Raw genomic sequence first — 18,342 nt, 5'->3', positions numbered from 1 at the left:
CAGCAGGAAAGAGGAGCAGCACCAGAGTCACCAGCCACGCACAGCGCCCAAACAACATTCAAGTCTCCTCACAGTGTCACTCCTTACACGTTTCCCCTAAGCCACCAGGTTAATCCCCTCACTCCATGGTCCTTCCTTCTGCGAGAAGCTATCCCAGCTGCACACTTCCAGCCTTCAGCCACCCAGTGACGTAAATCCAGAAACTTCACTGCTGAAGCAAGAGCAACATCACCAGGGAAGACACAGACAGGCACCTCTCTCTGGAAGGAGAAGACAAGCTTGACAGGTACCACCTCCCCTCTTCATGCCCCTGCTCTCACCCCTACAACAGTCACCACAGGCGGAGCAGTTACTGTAGTGGGGTTAGGAGCCAGCCCCCATGGGGGGACTATGAAAAAATTTAACACATTAACACAACCAAAGAGATTATTTTATTCACAGGTTTGGTCTAAATAGTTGTTTCTTTGCTGGCAAGACTTCTTGCCCCTTCAGGACTGTCTAGTACCAGACAGGGACTTGACTGGATATTAATTCTGAAAAAAACAAAGCAAGGAACACAACCGAACGCTCTCAGCAGTGACAGTAAAGCAGTTTTGAGTTGTGTTTTCCAGCTTTTCTGATTTATCAGGAACCCCATCTCCATGTTTCAAACTGTCACACTTCTCACCTGGGAAGGAAAGCTGGGAAACTGCTCTACCTGCACCCACCAAGGCAGCAGCTGCTGAACGTCCTTCTTAGAGGAGTTTTAGCTTCAGCCCCACCATTAGGAGCTGGTGAAGCTCAGTGCTACAGGATACCATGCAAGGCAACCTGCCCTGGCCCTACTCATCATCCATCTCTGCATCCCCTAGAGACTTGCCAGCTACATCTCTCTTCAGCATCATTTTGTTTTAAGCAAAGGTGTGTCATTAACATAACTGAGCACCTCACAGAGAATTCCAGGAGTTAACACTGGGCCCAAATTAGATGCTTTGGTCATACAAAGTTAATGACATAATGGAGACAAATGCCACCTCTTTCAGGGTCCTGATGACTTCTTACTGAAAAACCTAAACTGAGGCAATGAGCTGAGACGTTTTCCCTTCCCAAAGTCCAACACTCCCAGCTCCATGCTCTAACATGAGTTTGGATCCCTGGGCTTGGTTTTTGCAACAGAACAAAAATAAGCCACTGAAAAGGGCAGCACATTCCACCACTGGCCGTTCTGCCCAGCAGACAGGGCTCACGCATGCCTACAGGAGCCGGCAGCACCTGGGCAGGCAGGATCCAGCACCTTCTTCATCTGCTTCGTGAAGCCAAAGAGCATGAGAGATGGGAACCACAACACTGGGAGTTATATTTGAGGGTTTTATTAGTTCTTCTGCAGAATCAAAATATTTAGCAAATTACTTTAAAGATTCCTCAAGAATGCTGATACTTTATGTATTTAGAATTTGAACAATGTACAACGTAATACTTTGAACTATCAAAACCAACTCAAAACCTGATTTCTAGTACTAGATGTTATTATGTAGTTCTATAGCAGTGTGAAAAATGGAACTAATGCAGTGAGTATATTTGTTTTAAAGAAAGTGCTTGAAAGAAACCTCCTGCATCACACTGAGTATTATTTAAAACAAGAAGATAACTGATTTCCTAACAGGGCATTGTCTTAAATATCCTACAAGCCCGGGCAATTAAGAATACTGAGCCCCAGCTCTCTGCCTTCAGGTGCAAGAACCAACACAAGCTGCAGGTCCAGGTGGAGTTCACAGCTTACCATTTTTCAAGAGAACTTACACACCACTCGGATTGCACGCTCATGTCTGGCAGAAGTGTTGGATGCATGGGTAAAAAGGAAAAAAAAAACCAAACCAAACAAACCACAAGAGGAACAGCTTCTTTCTTTATGCATAGCGACAGTTTCCGAACCAGTGTTTTACTAAGTTACAGACTAACTTTCAACCAAAAAATAAAACTCCATTGCACTAAGGGTCAAATTTAACCAGTTAATCTGGACTGTGATACAGTCAAGTAATTCAGTACAAGCAGACACCATGAAAGCAGCTTCAAAGAACCAAAGCATCCTAGTTTCAGAACCAACTTAGTATTCTTCTGTCCAACTCCAGTGCAACAGTGAGGGGGGGAAAGCACTCCTGTCTCTACCTATGTACAATTCCAGTAGAGGTTGGGCAGTCTAAACTTTCCGTGGCCAAGCTGGAAAAAGGAAACTTAGGAAAGGACACTTTAAAAATTTAATTTAAGAAATAAAGTTGGCTCTCGGTGGAAAGAGAAATGCTGGAGTGATGCACGCGGGTGGGCTTGTTCAGTCACTCTCCCATGTATGCGAAAAGCCGTACTCCTTCTTGCCGAGAGCAAGTCACACTGGATGTGAAGGTGGCGGGGCTGGTCCTGCTCCGTTGCACGCCAAGAATCCAGGAATGTGTTTTCAGCTGGCTCCTGCACGGGCCATTAGATCTTCCAAAGCATTGTGTTGGTCGTTGTTATGTAATAATAAGACCTCCTTAATGTCTTTTAGTTCAAATCCCATTTCTTTAAATTGACTCATTAGTTGGAGAAGTTCTGTGATCTGAAAGACACAGATGGTCTGTTATTTGTGAAAGAAAAAGAGGATGAGTGCTTGGTGGAGGTTTAGCACAGAGCCAGTCTTCAGCGACTGAGCATCCCATGGGGTGGATTCCTCCCCTCCCCAAGTACAGCCCGCTCCAGCTCCCTTTGGAGAAAGTCCACTCACACCAGAGCTGGTGGAGCTCTGGGTGCAGCAGCCCACAGAGCCCCAGCTCCAGTCCCCTGTGTTTGCAGTCCTGCGTTTCCAAAATCCTCTTCAACAAGGGCACCAAAGCTCAGTCTGTGGGGGTGTGTGTCTCAGTACAAAATCTATCAGCCTGGCCCAATTTGGGCTCCTGATTAATGTGCCGATTAATGGTACCCTGCTTGCCCAACCATGCTGCATCTCAATTTTTTAAAGCTACTTCAACTTGGGTATGGTAACTCTTGCTATCAACTGGCTCTTCTAGGGCAAACTTGGGGGATTAGCACAAACCCTGTTGGACACACTGTGTACGATACTACCAACATCAACCATGAATCCTCCTTGAGCTTTGAAAAAAATAAAGCAACAAGAAGTGAGCCAGCTGATCAGACTTTTATGAACCCTCTTTCGTTTACAGTACCTCCACTCCAGAGGAAAGAAAAACTCAAAACCAAGCAAGCAGGTTGAAATGGGCAATCAGGACATTAGCCATGTACAATTTTGGGGTTAAGCCAGTAGCAAACATGTTTCCTGAACTCAGGCACTTCTCCCATCTTCACACTGTTGCTCCTCTGTTTGCAAGCTCATCACCAAGTCCAAGAAAGGCAGGAAGGCGTCTACGTGCCTGGGGGGGTTGGGTTGCACCCTCTAAGGATTTCACATAACAACTTGGGACACAACAAGCTGGCAGACTTTAAAAAATCCTGCTGTCCTCTGCCCTGGCTACCTGCTCCTGCCACTGTACCTTTGGTGCTGGTAAAGCAGCCACAGAACCAGACCCCAAACCCCCCCATTTTCCAGCTTCTTCCAGAGCGAGCCGTAACCCAATTTGCTGAGCAGCCAGGTAGATGCGTTTGCACAAGGGAGAAAATTCACAGCCAGGGCACGCTGGCAGGGTTTGAAAGATAATTTGCTGCTTCTAAAATTAACTGTCTTTGTAGCAAGCACCATGCCCACAAGAGAACTCTGGGTTCAAAACATTACAACCAGAATAAGCAGGGTCTTTAAAAATCCTGTCCCCATAAAAATGCTTGCAATGAGAGCAATAAAACAATGCAGAAGAATTCTTTAACACATATTTGCTTTATCACTGATGATGTCCTTTGGCAGTCAGTTTTTGGAAACAAGGCAGCATTACCATGAAAGACAGAATTACATCAGCCAGAGGAACTGCTGCTCGAATTCCCCATCACGGAGCATTCTCTCTATTGCTTAGCACGTTGTGCCCTCACCTTCTCCTCTGAACACTGGTGCATTTCCAAAGCTGCTTCAACAAGAAGCGGATCAAAGCCCTTCTCACAAAGCTGTCCATGTGCAAACAGGTAATCCAAAACCTGTGGGAAATTAAAAGAAGAGAAGAAACTAAGTTTGCAGGGTGGCATTCGCAGCAGGCAGTGGAATACCATCTCTGCACTTGCAGAGGGGCTGAGTCCAGCTCTACCCCAGGCTTCATCAGGGACCGCAATAAAGTCCTTCCTAGCAGGGCTGAGATGCTCTTCATGCAAGAGCTCATTCAGAGAAAACAGACAAGCCCTGCCGTCCTCCTGTGGTCTTCCACCAGCTCTGAACATCACCTTCCACTCTAGTCAAAACAGCCTCAGAAGCCTATCTTTAGCCTTCCGTGCCTGATCACTGAGCAGAAGGCAGAAGTTTAACTGTGGTTTTTATACTACAAGTTTTCAAAATGAAACTGTAGGTCAAGCAGTCAAGATATGTCAGCTTCTAGCTTCCTCTCAGACAGCCGCAAGAGGTGACGCAATCTGAAAGCAGTCAGCCTTTTACGATCAGCATACTGGTGAGTGAGCTGCAAATCCCAGCTCACACACCCAGAAACCGCTGCCAAATTTCTTATACATCCTCAGCTTTGCAAGGTACGGGGAAAGGTCAGACACGCAATGCTAGGGAGGCAAAAGAACACAGCCTGCAAATACAGCAGGATTTATAACTGCCCTCCTAAGGGCTGTTATTTCCATTTGATAATACAGTTCACTGCAGCCCACAGCTCAAACCGCTCTCGATGCACAGGTAGTGGGCAAGCAGATCAGCTCCACCAGCAGAAGTCACGGGGACACTCCTCCTCCCCAGGGACAGCCCCGCCAGGCAACGCTGTGTGCAGCACGCAGCCTGCCTAGGGTCAGCACGGCAAGTTTGGCCACGCTCGCCCTGCTTTACCATGTTCGTTTGAAGCGGATCCAAGACCCAGAGCCGCGCTTCACCCTGCAGCGCGTTATGCTCTGTGACCTGGTTTTAGCAAGCGTTTGAGGCAACACACGAGGCAGGAAGCACCGCGACCAGAGCGCACAAAAGCAAGTCGGTCAGTGGGGCCTTGCGAGAGCCTTTCAGGGCTGTCTTAAGCCTGCAGGGGCCAACCTCTCTACAAGGGGAGACGTCAGCATCGTAACCCCTTGCGCTCAGAACAAGAGAAGTTGGCTGCTTTTTCTGTCACATGGCACTAAGCATGGAATGGAGCCACACTAAGCTTCCTTCAGGTGGTTCTGTCGCTCCTGGGAAGACCCCGTACCTCTCCCAGCTTCACATGGAGCTGAGGGCCCATCCCAAGCTCAGCGTAGCTCCGACCCAGCACCCACAGGTGTGGCTGACTCAAGCAGTCTCTCATGCGCAGACACTTTTTTCTTCGGTTTTCGGAGCCTTTACTGCTAGGTGACAACTTCTCTAGTCATTAATACCGCAGCAGCTACAGGCTGCAACCTCCTGTTGGAATAAAAGTATCCCCCCCCCCATTTTGCAAACCCAAGGTTTCTCTGCAGAATCAGCATCCAATCAAGTGTTTCTCTCCCACTGCACAAGCTCTTACCTGGTCTATGTTCTGTCCCTTCTTCTTCATGGCTTTCAGGACGTTCTCGGGCGAATAGCCCATGTTGACGACCGTCTCTATGCACTGCCTCTCGCTAGCGGAGAGGACCTGCTGTAGTTCAGGAGCGGGGCCACCCGACCACTTGGTGCAGCTGGTGTTATTGGGCACTTTAGATACTGGAAAGTTTTGGTGTGTTACCTAAAGGGGAAAACCCAGAGGCTGAGGTGATGGTCATCTCCTGCATCCCCACGTCCTGTCTCTGGCTAGTGCAGAACCACAACACCCCATCTAATTAATCCGAGAGGCTTTCTAGATAGTGCCCTTGGGAAGTTTCTCATCGTTAGGATGAAACCAAGCAGGGGACACCATACTCTTTTTACCCTCAAAACAACAATCAACATCCCAGATTCTTCGCAACATACCCTCTCCTACCAGTGGGACCAAAACCTTTCAATACCCAACCTTTGCAACAGTGAAGGTCCTTATGATACAGCCAAACCCTGTACCTAAAAGGAAGCACGGAGATTGCTTCCTTCACCCCAAATTTACTCGTCACCTCTTTTTTTTTTTTTTTGTACCCAAAGGAGCACTAATTCTGGAGATTTTCAGAAACACAATCCAGTGCAAGCACACAGGTATTTGGGAACTTACCACAGGGATTTCTGTTTCCTTGTAGTCTGGGTGTACCTGCTGGACAACACACGAATAAGGTAACTTATAAACATTACGCACTAGTGAGCAGAATTTTGCTGCAGCTGGTGGAAGAAGGGATTTATGGGAGAGGTCTGGGAGTGAGTCTACCGTACTAGGGAGATTTGTGGTCTGACCAGGCTTCCACATGTGAGATGCAGACGTTACGCGGTTGTGTGTAGTTCTAGAATAGCCATCATAAGGGTTGTGTCTCCCCTCAGCACTCAACAAGCAGATCATGCTCCAAGAAGGATGTATCCCCCCTCATAGTAACTCTGAGACTGTTTATTCTGTCACTGTAATGGCTACTTGTTCGTACAGCTCAGTGTAACACGCTGGCTCCTGTTCAGCTCTTGACCCAGTGCTACGCGGCCTGAAACTTTTAAGTCATTGCCTAGAGATTTCCCTTGACTTTTTTTGACCATGAGAAGGGGTAAGAGAAACATATACCCCTTTTTTTCTACTCTGAAGCACTGCACTTCATACGCCATATATGAGCAATGTGGCACACTGGCTAAAAGGAGCATGTGACTTTTTTTTTCCTCCCCCCGACCAACGCCCAACACCGGGTCCCATTCCCAGCACCCCAACAAGGCTGGGTAACGTTCCCTGCTGCACACCTCCTCTGCTTCTGCAGAACCAGGCTGCCAGAGGGCAGAACTAACCCGCCGCTTTATACTACTTCGCCCAAGGTAACAGCAGTGCAAAGGCAGAACTCTGCCCCACCAAATCTGAACCTTTCAATTCATCCATTTAAAAGCCTTCCTGCATTTTACATGTAATTAGAAAAGGCTGCAAGAAATGACTGTGGACCAAAAGCCTCAGCCTTTTGTGTTTCTTGATATTTATTATGCCAACACAGATTACTTGAAAGCTTGTCCACTGCTTTCAGAAAGGCCTTGTCTGGGCCCAGACTAAACAACAAAAAACTGTTTATAGAAAACAGTTCTGAGAAAAGCTATTAGGATTTTGACAAATTCCATTTATTTGCAAAAAAAAAAAAAAAAAAAACAAACCAACCCCAAAACCAAACAAACCACCCAACAACACCCCAACCCCAAACCACCACCAAGGAGGTTTTGTTCTGCATTTCCGACAATTTTCATCTCCAGGGTAAGAACTTCTCTTCTAGGAGACAAAACCTGAGAAATCATAGTCGTTCTGATGGACTGGTTTACCCAAGAACCTCTCCTCATGGCAGTAGAGGGGTTCAACACTTCACACACACCCTCTCCAGGCACTTTTGCCTGAGCAAAGATCACTAGAACATGGGATTCACAGAAATAGGGGTCTGGAGTAGCCCTGAAATCAGCTGGTTATCAAACTGAAGGATGACGCTTTGTTATTGATGCCGCAGCCAGGAAAACCAAAACTGCTTCTGACAGCAGAGATTCAAGAGTCTGGGGAAACCAACTAACTCCTCCTCCTCGATCTGCCTGAGCTTGACAACCTGTGCTTGTGGTCAGAGACTTCCAGCAGAGGAGGGAAATTCCTAGAGGAATTGCAGCCATGCTCCCTTATGTCTCAAACCTGTATTCCAGTGCCCTTCAAGAAGCAGACATGCAGGGCTTTCAATATCTGCTTGCACACTGAGCCTACTTTTAAGGACTTCATACAGAGGCTGGGAGCCCAGCCTGCAGCTGGTGTGCCCGCACACATCATGCTGCTGCAGTGGTATATATTCTGAATATGTACCAGAATATATATGGGGCACCAAGAGTGCCCCATCCTCCCATAACCAGATTTCTGTAAATAAAACGCATCGCACTAGTCAGGTCTCTGGCCAGATTTGTTTAATTCCAACCTGTTGTCTTCATTAGTCATTTCTCCCTCTGCCAATGCTGCAAAAAGCAAACAGGTGAGCTTCAAAGAAAAAAAAAAAAAAAAAAAAGGAGAGGGGACCACCTAGGACAGAATCAGTGTAGCCTCAGAGAAATCATAGGTTTATTTCCATCCAAAAAATCCTAGATCCAAGTCACCGGTAAAGCATAAACTCCAGTAGTAACTCCAAATCCAAAGTTACAATTTCTAGTCTTGTGAAGAAAAAAAAAAAAAAAAAAAAAAAAATGAAATCACTGTGGAATACACTGGGACATATAATTGTCCTGAAGCTTTCTAAAAAGGACAGGCTTATTCTTGTATAACCTTGCAGGAAAGGGATGTGTGTGATCCTTCTGCTCCCAGCCACAGGGACGACTGCGACTTCCTTCTATAGTTTTCATACTCTGAGGACTTTTGTTACATTTACTTTAATACTTCTGTTGTATTTACTTCAATTTCTTGCAGCTCAGCTGTCATTTTCCAGCCACTGGTACCATATTGTGGAAACACAAATCAAGTAGAGTCTGAAGTCTTGGAATTTAAACAGAAAGAACTAGTTCTGCTGGCACACCTATTTCTTGGTTTGCTACTTCCAAAGCAGAAATAGTTTCCTAGTAAGATCTTTATTACTTCTCCTAATAAGTCTGTTTATCAGTTCGCATCTTCCCTTACAGCCTTCTCAAGAATGCACCTTCCCTCTTGGTCTTTAATCCAGCATTGAGGTGTGAATAGTTAGAGTGGAAAATAGGCCAACTGAATGCCCATCTATCTAGTTGCAAGTGATCTTTCATGTTAATCCCTAGAGATCTGTCAAGTGTCGTACTTTGAGGTTTCACTTCTGAGCTACACACGATCATGCCATCGCCTCTCAAACCTCCGATCTGTAACAGGGAGCAGTTTCTCAGCACATTGCTGCGTCTGCCAAAGTTTACGGCATTAAGTATGTTCTAGTGATCAATAAACAGCTGTTCTGCTGTGCTCCGACAGATACGCTAGTTGCCAGAATACCGTATTTTGCAATTAATAGTGCACTTACCTAAGCCTGAAAAGAGGTGAAAGAACAATAGAAGAGAAGCAGTGTCACTTGTTTCAGAGCACAAGGCATCACACAAAAGCCTACAGTATGCCAGTCAGACCAGAGAACCACAGAAGCACTCCTTATATTGGACAGAACAAACCAGGTGATTTTATAGCCAGCTAGAGGAGTTCAGGAGTACTGGTGTGCATATCTTAGGTTCTGTGGGAAAAAAGCCCACAAGCTTACTCAGATCTCTGCTCTTATTCACAAAAAGACAAAGACAACAGCTGGCACGAAGTTAAGTGTCCTCCAAGTAATTTTAGAGCTTGCTACAAGTTTGAGGGAACAAAGCACCAACCTCCTGCCTCAGAGCTGTACAGCAACCGACTGTAACGTCAGCAATCTGACATGATCTTCAAGACTGGTTTTGGTATCCACCAAGCAATCCCTCCACTCTCCTTCACAAGGAGGAGGGCAAATACCAGATTTCAGACCACCATCATTTCTTCCTCTTAAAGATTAGATTTTAAAAGGATGTCAGGAAGAAAGTAATAAAGACAGACACATTTGACTGCAGGTCAACTGCAAGCATTTTTTTCTTTCCTGAATGATGCAGCACATTTGTGTTTAATCTATTATTACTTCTATTCCTTGAAAAGCTTGCATGTCCCATTATTTCCAGCAAATAAATAAGCAGGCCGAGGAACAAATCTAGAAAAGATTTACCTCAAAAGCTAACAGCACTTCAGAATCTGATATACCTCAGTGGATAAGACAGAATGCAGGACTGTGCAGAGAGGATATCTTACAGACTTAGTTCAAATGTGTGCAACTACAAACAGCACGAGCTGAAAAGCTGAAAGAAGAGTCACCAGAATTGGTCTGAAAACAGCAGATTTTGGGGAAACCTGCAGAGTAATAATCTGAGATTGAGAACTGCCAGGAAGAAGACCTGTCAGATTGATCAACTTGCTGTGTAAATTAAGAGGATCTACACATCACTCCCATTAAATGAAACTAAAACCAAAGCCACAGGGACCTTTCAGAAGCAGCATTTGCCTCCGCACCTCCACATCTCCCCAGCAACCCCAATTCTAATCCACTGCATGTTTACCGTAGTCGCTGTGCTTTGAGATGATTCTTCTTCTGTACAAACTGTCGACACGGCCAGGGAAGGCAGTCTGGATGAAGAGGATAACATTGATGTCTCCATGCCATTGTCCTCATTTAGAGCGGAAAGACCAACCATGTGGTGTCCGTTCAGTTCACTAGCTTTACTCTGAGCACAGGCCTGCAAAGAGCTGAGCAAAGTGCCATTGCGGAGACAGGAGGTGCTGCGGAAAGTGCTTGTGAGCTTTGATGATTTTTGATCACTCTCATCGGAGTCAAGTTTAGGAAAGGATAGGGATTTGATATTGCTCACTGAAGTGATAGGGGACAGGGACACTTTGGAAGACAAGGACATCTTTTCACAGTTTCCCAGCTGCGGTAAAGTGATAAAGCCATTGGGTTTGTGAAGGGGCTTGAAGTCCAACGTGGCCCTTTCTATGGAGGCCAGAACTTCCTCATCTTGCAACACAGACTCAGACCCTCCTTTGGGCAAAGTATTATCCAACAGCTGGGCAACAATTGGCCCAGTAGTACCAACATGAATTTCAAGAATATTCTTTAATTCCTCCTTATCATCGATAGTTTTTAATTCCAGTTTGTCAAATGGGTCTTCTTCACATTCAAAATCAGCTGGGTTGAAGTCTGCTTTTGGACGAGGTGGACTGAGAACTTTTTGCTTCACAGCGCTACTGTTGGCCGGCGTGGGAGTAAGAATATTATTGTGCTGCAGGCTAGCAAGGATGGGGTTGATAGGAGGAGGCATGGCCTCAGGGCAGGGTCCCTCTGAGAACCCCATTTTGTTGCTGTCCTCTGGAGCTGCTTTTGAGTTTGCTAGCGCTTCTTCTGCCTTGCGTTCAGCTTCTCTCTGGGCAGCTTGAATTTTTTTGATATCTTCAGCCCACTCAATTGTTTTCTTTTCCAGTGAGAAGTCATACTGGTGGGGGCGAAAGGAGAGGAGAAAAAAAATAGATAAATTGTAAGGGTCATAGCCACTACTTCTGACAGAAACATAAGTAGGATAGAATAACAGCTACGTGAATTACCATGGACAGGCATCATTTTTTTCCCAGCATCTCTTGTAACCTACAGACTGGCAAAGCTAGAAGACACCAGAAGTAGTTCATTTGGCCTCCAGCAGCAAAACCTGTCTATAGTCTGGATCAGAGTATCATATTTTGCCTCCTTCCTATATTTAGTTTTGCTTTCGAGCTACTGATCACCCCAAGATCAGTTTCACAGCCCTCCCACCCTCTCCCCGCTAGACAACGGGCATAGCAAGGGGTAGTCTAGCACATCACTAGATGGACAATCATACCCAGATCAGACACCACTGAACTACCCCCTGTCACAAGTTCCACAAGCCATTCAAGACTATGGCAACGTATTTTTGCATCCAAAGACCAAGACAGTTTTACTCAGTTCCCCTAAAAGATTCCTAAGGGGCTGGATATTAGAGTTTTATACCCATTAGTTTAAGAGGTATTGGTATTCTTACCCCAGGACCAAAGGCTCAACCAGCCAAAGGGGTTATACTGGCTACACCAATAGTAACTGCCTGCAGTAGCAGATTTGGCATGACAGGATCCCACAAACTTTTCTCATTTAACATAAGCTATTTCAGGGCCAGGTTAGCACAGGAGGGCATTTGTAAGCTACTTGCTTCCAGTTTTCAGGCCACAGTAGTGGCTTGGTTGAGAGGACAAAATTCTGAACACGCTTTAAATGTACTTAAAGTTTTAATATCTTAGGAAGAATGAACAACCTCAAATGTTCTTTAAATAACCACAAAATGTTCAGAGAATGCAGCCTGCAAGCTAAGTCCAGGGTGTAACCTACCTGTGACTCACAAGAAGTCACAAGATAGCCTGGCCAGGATAATGGCACATAACCAAACAGGAGTGTTCATGCCATGGGACTGCTAGGTCATGCAAATTCCTAGCTCTAAAGAGCAACAAGACAGCAAGGCTCGCTAGGCCTCTACTCACTACGTGTTGCATCACATCCCATCCTATAGCGGGCTCCCGTGAGATCCTGGAGATTTGTTATCTCAACTATATTAACATTTTTCCCTTCCCTTCGGTCTAAGACTCCAAGAGGTGCGATACACAATTTATCAGCAAGGCAACTTTGAAAAACTACTCACAGGCAGAAGTGCTGGGCACTTCAGTATCTGAGCAGAGCTATCGTAGTTTTGTGTGTGTGTGTATATGTATATGATCATATATGGCCAAAATTTACCAAAGCACGCATTTTTTTTAGAGTAAAAAAATGGGGGATATTTATATAAAAATATTTGGCTTTTGTCAATTTTGCTTCCCTGCACTTTTTTTTTTTTAAACAGCTCTCACTACAGCTGTAGAAAAGTCAAATTGCACTGTGACTATGCAGACCACGCATCTCACATCATATTATGCAAGGCGTTGCAGTGCAATTGGGCATACGATACTTGAGCCTCAGCTTGGCAGGAAAATGGAGACATAGCACAACGAAGCCAGCAATAAGGCATGAGACTCTCCTTTAGCTCTCCCACACTGGCTTAACTGGGTGGTAATTAGGACAATACGTTAATCATTTCATGGTTATAATGAAAAAGCCATGATGTAGGGTAATAGGGTAATATGCAGGGTAGGGAGGGGGGAAAGGGAAAAAAAAAAAGCAGAATGCTCTACAGCAATCTGTCACAGCTGAACTGAAAACAATCATCAATTTAGACTGACCAAGGAATATCACGGATCCAAATGAGAAAACATAGTTCAATTAGATTGCCTGTATCACAAACTGCATTTGGAGATTAGATTTTCAACAGTTATGCTAATGCGATTGATTTTATGCTACCAAGAGTTTATGGTAACAGAGATGTGCTCCTCAAAGACCTGGAAGCCATGTGTACCAAGCTGTTACCTGCTTGCCCTACAGCTGGAAGGGAATTCCCACTCAGAACTGCACAGAAAACAAGAACTGGAAATTTATTTCTTCAACCTGCTATTGCGAGAACTCATAAAATATGGTCACAGAAATACTTCTTACCCTCAAACAAGATTCTGCAAGTATGCCATAGCATGGGTGTCCCAGTTCTTGCCATTTTTCCTCTTAAAAATGCTACTCAAATTTAGTCAGGGTACCATTTTGACCTGTAGCTATTATACGAAAGCATTGTGCTCTGTTGAATTAGATACGCTAAAATAAATGCTACTAGGCTTTTTAAAGTGCTAAGAAGTAGAAACTTTTTGCATGGCCTATCATATTTTTATCTTTCTATACATCTATACATTTAACAGATCTTCTGCAACTACTGCCATATGAGATGACACTACAGGACCCACAAGACCAACATTTGAACACATGTGCAAACTGTGACTACTTGTGACTTACAGCACCACATGCTGGGGGCCAGGGGGAAGAGGGCGGAAAGGCAAAACACATCACTTACCTGGGCTTCTCTGACAAGCTGAGAAGAATCAGGCAGGCAGAAACCAATGGGTAATCCAACCTTCGCTGGGGTCTTGAATTTGTCTCCTATCTTAAATGGGACATCATCAAGATAACTGAAAGGCCCTAAGATTGAAAGCAGAAATTGTATCAAAACCCGTTACAAGTTTAATGCATTCAGTTAAGACTCACATTTCTGTATTTCGAAGCTCTTTCATCTCTGCTGCCCCAACAACACGAGGTGACTCAATACAAAGGAAGTTGCTTGATCAAAAACATGTTGAATCTGTTTGGACTTCATTGCCTCAGTTTTTGCTTTGGTTTTGTTTTATAGTTTAACTCCTACCTATTAAAAAAACCCCAAGCCCACAACACAACAATCCAGCAACTGAACAGATTTTGAAGTCAATATACCCAATATCTTATCTTTCCTTGTGACAAGACTATGCCTACACAACGGGAAGCTGAAGCTCTCCTGAACACTGTATTGTGTTATGCCTCTATAAAAAGATCCGTCATTTTTTGTCATAGTCAGAACAGGCTTTAGAATGACCTAGCTTTAGAATGGATAAGAAAAACTAAAATCCAGGTTTTGGCATAGAAGTAGGAAGTAACATTTGCACAGAAGTGGTCACAAGGGCAAAGTGGCCCAAAGTCTAGATGCTCCACTTTAACCAAAACAGAGTGAAACAGCTCAAGACTATTTAGCATAGCAATTCTGATTTTTGGAACAAGGCAATCTAACCTAAACAGCTGTCTGATTTGTGATCACTCCAGTGAGAGGCCTCAGGCTTTTTTCCATGGTCCTCCATCTGTCCTTTTGTATCTACCACTTATATGTGGTATTTAAAAAGTGTTCCGGGATGAAAGTCATGAGGCAGAATCACTCAGCTCAACTACCTCCAAGAAGCCAGACTGTAGCTTTGTTTTCCTTGAGGTGCTGTAAAGAAGTATCAGGAAACCCATATAGATGATTTGCGCTCAGTTGCTTGATTAATGAAAGGGGTCTCTTGGATCACTGATTTAGGCTTTGTAATTACAGCCAAGGTTTCTGGCTGTGTATAACAATCTGAAGAGCTCCTCTAGCACTCACTTGTAACTCAGCTTTGAATGTTGCAGATCCAGAACAACTTACTGGCAACATCTAAGATTGCGCTCAGTGACTAACCTCTTGCTCAGTGAGCTGTGACTTGCCATTTTTATCTGACCCATTTTCATACTCAGATGACAGTTTAAGTACTGTTTGTGTTCCTTCGCTGTTGACTCATCCACAACAAGGCAGCCACAGGCTCCAAAATGACAAGCAGCTTTCGAAAACAGGAACATCCTGTTAATTTGGAGTTAAACATTTATGTGGTGTCATCCCTTGAGCTCTCGTACTATGCACCACACTGGCTGGTCCGAGAGTCCTGACAGGACACAGGTGATACTTCCTCCAGCTTTGAAACCACTGGGCTTAAAAACCTACATCCCACCTGCACCACCAGGACAAAAAAAAACGCTCGAGGAAGAATATAATACTATTTTCACTGATCCTTACTGAGAAGCACGCATTCGAGCATTACACAGCACAGTGTCCACATGGCACCTCACTGGCCACCAATACCACTGTTTGCAACACGACATCCAAATTGTATGTGAGCCGGCGATCTGAGAACCTCGATATGCCGAAATGTTTGCGTGTGTGGAAATGGCAACTGTGGCAGCCCTCGCACGCAGAGTGGCAAATCACGGCCAGGTCAGAGCCAGCCAGCTCTCCGACTGCTCAGAAGCTGGTGTGACTGCTTAGTCCCACTGGCACGCGTCCTGCTCTGAGCAGGATGATCCAGCGAAGCAGGATTACCTCTCTGCACCCATCTCACAGCCCAAATTGCTCAGTCTGCGAATACTTGTCTTAATAGACCTATTGACACAGTAAGTGGCAGACGCTTCCCCTCCCACGGCTGCTGCTTTTGCCTGAAATAGATACGAGCCACAGAGGGTACAAGCACGCACTGTGGTCTTTGCATAGCAACAGTCTCCATTTTGGTGCAGTAAAAAAACCCCCAAAAACCCAAACAACTAAACACACCTAGACTAGATAGGCTGGATTGATAGCTGCCAGTTTAACCTCAGAAGATAGGCTACCCTAAGGAATAAAAATTTTCCAGTTTCTTCCCAGTATACTGATTTTTTAATAACGACCACTGCTATAACCTCATCTTGAATATAACTCTGCTACAAGCACACATTAAGAAACACACCCAGTGTTTTAGGACATTTGATGGTAAAAGTCTTTCTGAGGCAAAACGCTGATGCACATACTATTCACTTTTTTCCAGCGCAGTCAGAACAGTACCCGTCTTGTGAAGTTAAAATCTGATCCAGAAAGCCAAGAACCCCTTTAATTTTCTAAGCAGATGAACCTTCTGCCTGAACACACTGATGTGTAAGGATGAAAATTGTTTTAAATGGCAAATTCTAAAGCAATAAGCAAAAAAAAAAAAATAGAAAGCATTATGCAAGTGACTGTTTCAATAGTCACATGTCCAAATGAAGCAATTAAAGGGTTTTTTTTAACTGTTATTTAATATGGCTGTTAGCCAGTTCATCCTTTTAGCAATTAAAAGCATATTGAGAAAGTTCTGAGAATAGCCCTGGCAAAATTGTACATGTCTGTCTGATCTCTGACACTGAGCACCATATGATATTCCTGGCCCAACAAACTCCTAGAAGAGTAAGATTTCCTTCTGCTTTAGCATAACACAGGTATCACTGGCCAACTCATAGACGTGTCCTCCAGTTTGGAAGCAAAATGGAAACGTTCAGATAAAAACAGTTACCATTTATGAATGGGGAACAGTTTTGAGACCAAGTGGAACTTAGATTTTGTAGTCACACAAACCACACTTACGTAATTTTCAGAAATTGGAGTTAAAAGCTTTCAGGTTGCATAGTGACACCAATATTAACGTACTACCCAACGCTTTTTGTGCAACAGATGAGAGTTGCATTCTAGATGCCACTAATTACTAGAACTTAAGCCTGAACTTGCAATTATTAAAATGACAGAGGAGATAATTTGAAATTACATGCTTAGGCATAGTTACAGGTATAGGATAAGAATGCCCTTCAAGACAGGAAGAGGTTCCTTTCTCTTCACCCACCCCTTATGTTCCCATCTTCATCTCCACCTGAACATGGTCCTGAGCAACCAGCTCCAGGTGGCTCTGCTTCAGCAGGGGGTTTGGACATGATGGAGGTCCCTTCCAACCTCATCCACTCTGTGATTCAACGACAGTCCTCTAGCCTCTAGCACGCAGCTCGACAAGTACAACTACATTGACCGACTTCATCAGCCTGCCAAACACACTAAGCTGAAGGTAGCTGTTGGGCTAGATGCTTTACAGTGCGACAAAATTCACTTAGTGGGATTAACTCGTAACAACCCTGTAGAAGACTGAAACAATTGCCCTGCTGATTTAAGATAAGCAACCAAGGAAGTTGCTCCACTACTCCTCAGAAACTGTACTGTGACAGTGTCGCTGGTGTCATTAGGAACAGAGGGGACACAAAAGTGTAGACAAGTTAACCAGCTAGCTTACAGCACCATTTGTTTTGATTTTGTTATTTTGAAGCCAAGGGCATGTTCCACCACACTGTACTGCTTTGAGAAATATTTAAGACAGGTTGAACTCTACCTCCAAGCAGTGTCTTTGCTAGCCTAGTTTAGGAAGCAGAAGAGAGAAATAAAAACAAAGTCAAAAGACAAGCAGTTCAGAGTGTTTGCAGAGACCACTCACGGATACAAGAGCAACTGCTGAAGAGCTGGCAGCTATCTAACAGAGAAACTAACTGTCTTGCAGCAGGATCACTGGGCCACAGCAAAGGAGACCATCTAAAAATTAAGTTTTGATGGGCCATTTTTATTAACCCTTAACCATGTGTTTAAGTGAGGCATTTTTATTCTGTACTTCAACTTTACACTTGCAAGACTGAATAAAAAGCTGAAGGAGAAATGGAATTCCCCACGATCCTCTTATCTGAAAGATTATCCAGGAATATCAAGGCTGAGTTTCTAAAAGTGTAAGTTACTAAAGCATGAGAAGCATGTCAGAAATTTCACATGAACCTCCTGGTACTGCCTTGAATGATTACTGATTTGAAGAAGTTACACTACACACAAAGTGAACTTTAGTGTTCCAGATAAATATTAATCTTCTCAAATTACACCCCATTTTCTAAAAGATAAGCACATATACAAGCATTTTTATGATACAAATCATCGGCATGACACTACGCATCTCAATTGCAGAAGATATTCTCTTCTTCACTTGCCCGCTGAACCAGATTGGTCCAGTTTAGGAAAAAAAAAAAAAATCACTGCTGTGCAAAAAGCAAGCGTAGGTCAATGATATTACAAGAGTTTCACTTTCAATCCAACTTCTCATGTGACTTCTGTAGGAAGGAGCTACAGATCTAGTGTCCACTTCAGCAAACATCAGATCAGTATCACAATTGCAGTACAGCTTTGACTTTGAAGGGGGAAGTGGGGGAAGGGGAAGGTACTATTTTGCCATGAAGGAGTAGGGAACAGCCACAGGCTGTATCAGTTTAGGCAGAGAACAGGCAGAGCACTAGCAAAAACTGTGCAAGAAGGAAGCCAAGGCACTTCACTCCTAACAAAAAACTACTCAGAGGCTAAACAGATTAGTCTCTATGGACTGT

At 44.3% G+C, this 18,342-nt stretch overlaps 1 protein-coding gene across 5 annotated transcripts in view; it reads right to left on the bottom strand.

Annotated features, from left to right (window-relative positions):
- Positions 1-1,333: 1,333 nt before the first annotated feature.
- The window catches only part of UBAP1 (ubiquitin associated protein 1), a 36,950-nt gene continuing 19,941 nt past the window's right edge, over positions 1,334-18,342 (bottom strand). For 2 of the 5 annotated variants that reach the window (XM_035902645.1, XM_035902644.1), the window contains exons 3-8: positions 13,637-13,761; positions 10,211-11,140; positions 6,219-6,257; positions 5,568-5,765; positions 3,985-4,086; positions 1,334-2,569 (exon numbers count right to left, since the gene is read on the bottom strand). In XM_035902645.1, the coding sequence (XP_035758538.1) occupies positions 2,429-2,569; positions 3,985-4,086; positions 5,568-5,765; positions 6,219-6,257; positions 10,211-11,140; positions 13,637-13,761 (1,535 nt within the window). In that variant the 3' untranslated portion in view covers positions 1,334-2,428. Of the gene's footprint in view, positions 2,570-3,984; positions 4,087-5,273; positions 5,465-5,567; positions 5,766-6,218; positions 6,258-10,210; positions 11,141-13,636; positions 13,762-18,342 lie in introns of those variants that run through there. The other 3 variants (XM_009647262.2, XR_004843101.1, XM_009647263.2) reach the window with 3 other exon arrangements.

The sequence above is a fragment of the Egretta garzetta genome, unplaced genomic scaffold (assembly GCF_000687185.1).
Source record: "Egretta garzetta isolate BGI_Z169 unplaced genomic scaffold, ASM68718v1 scaffold59, whole genome shotgun sequence".
In the NCBI taxonomy this organism is placed as follows: domain Eukaryota; kingdom Metazoa; phylum Chordata; class Aves; order Pelecaniformes; family Ardeidae; genus Egretta; species Egretta garzetta.
Note: the sequence above shows the minus strand (reverse complement) of the source record. Positions and strands in the feature narration are given on the sequence as shown.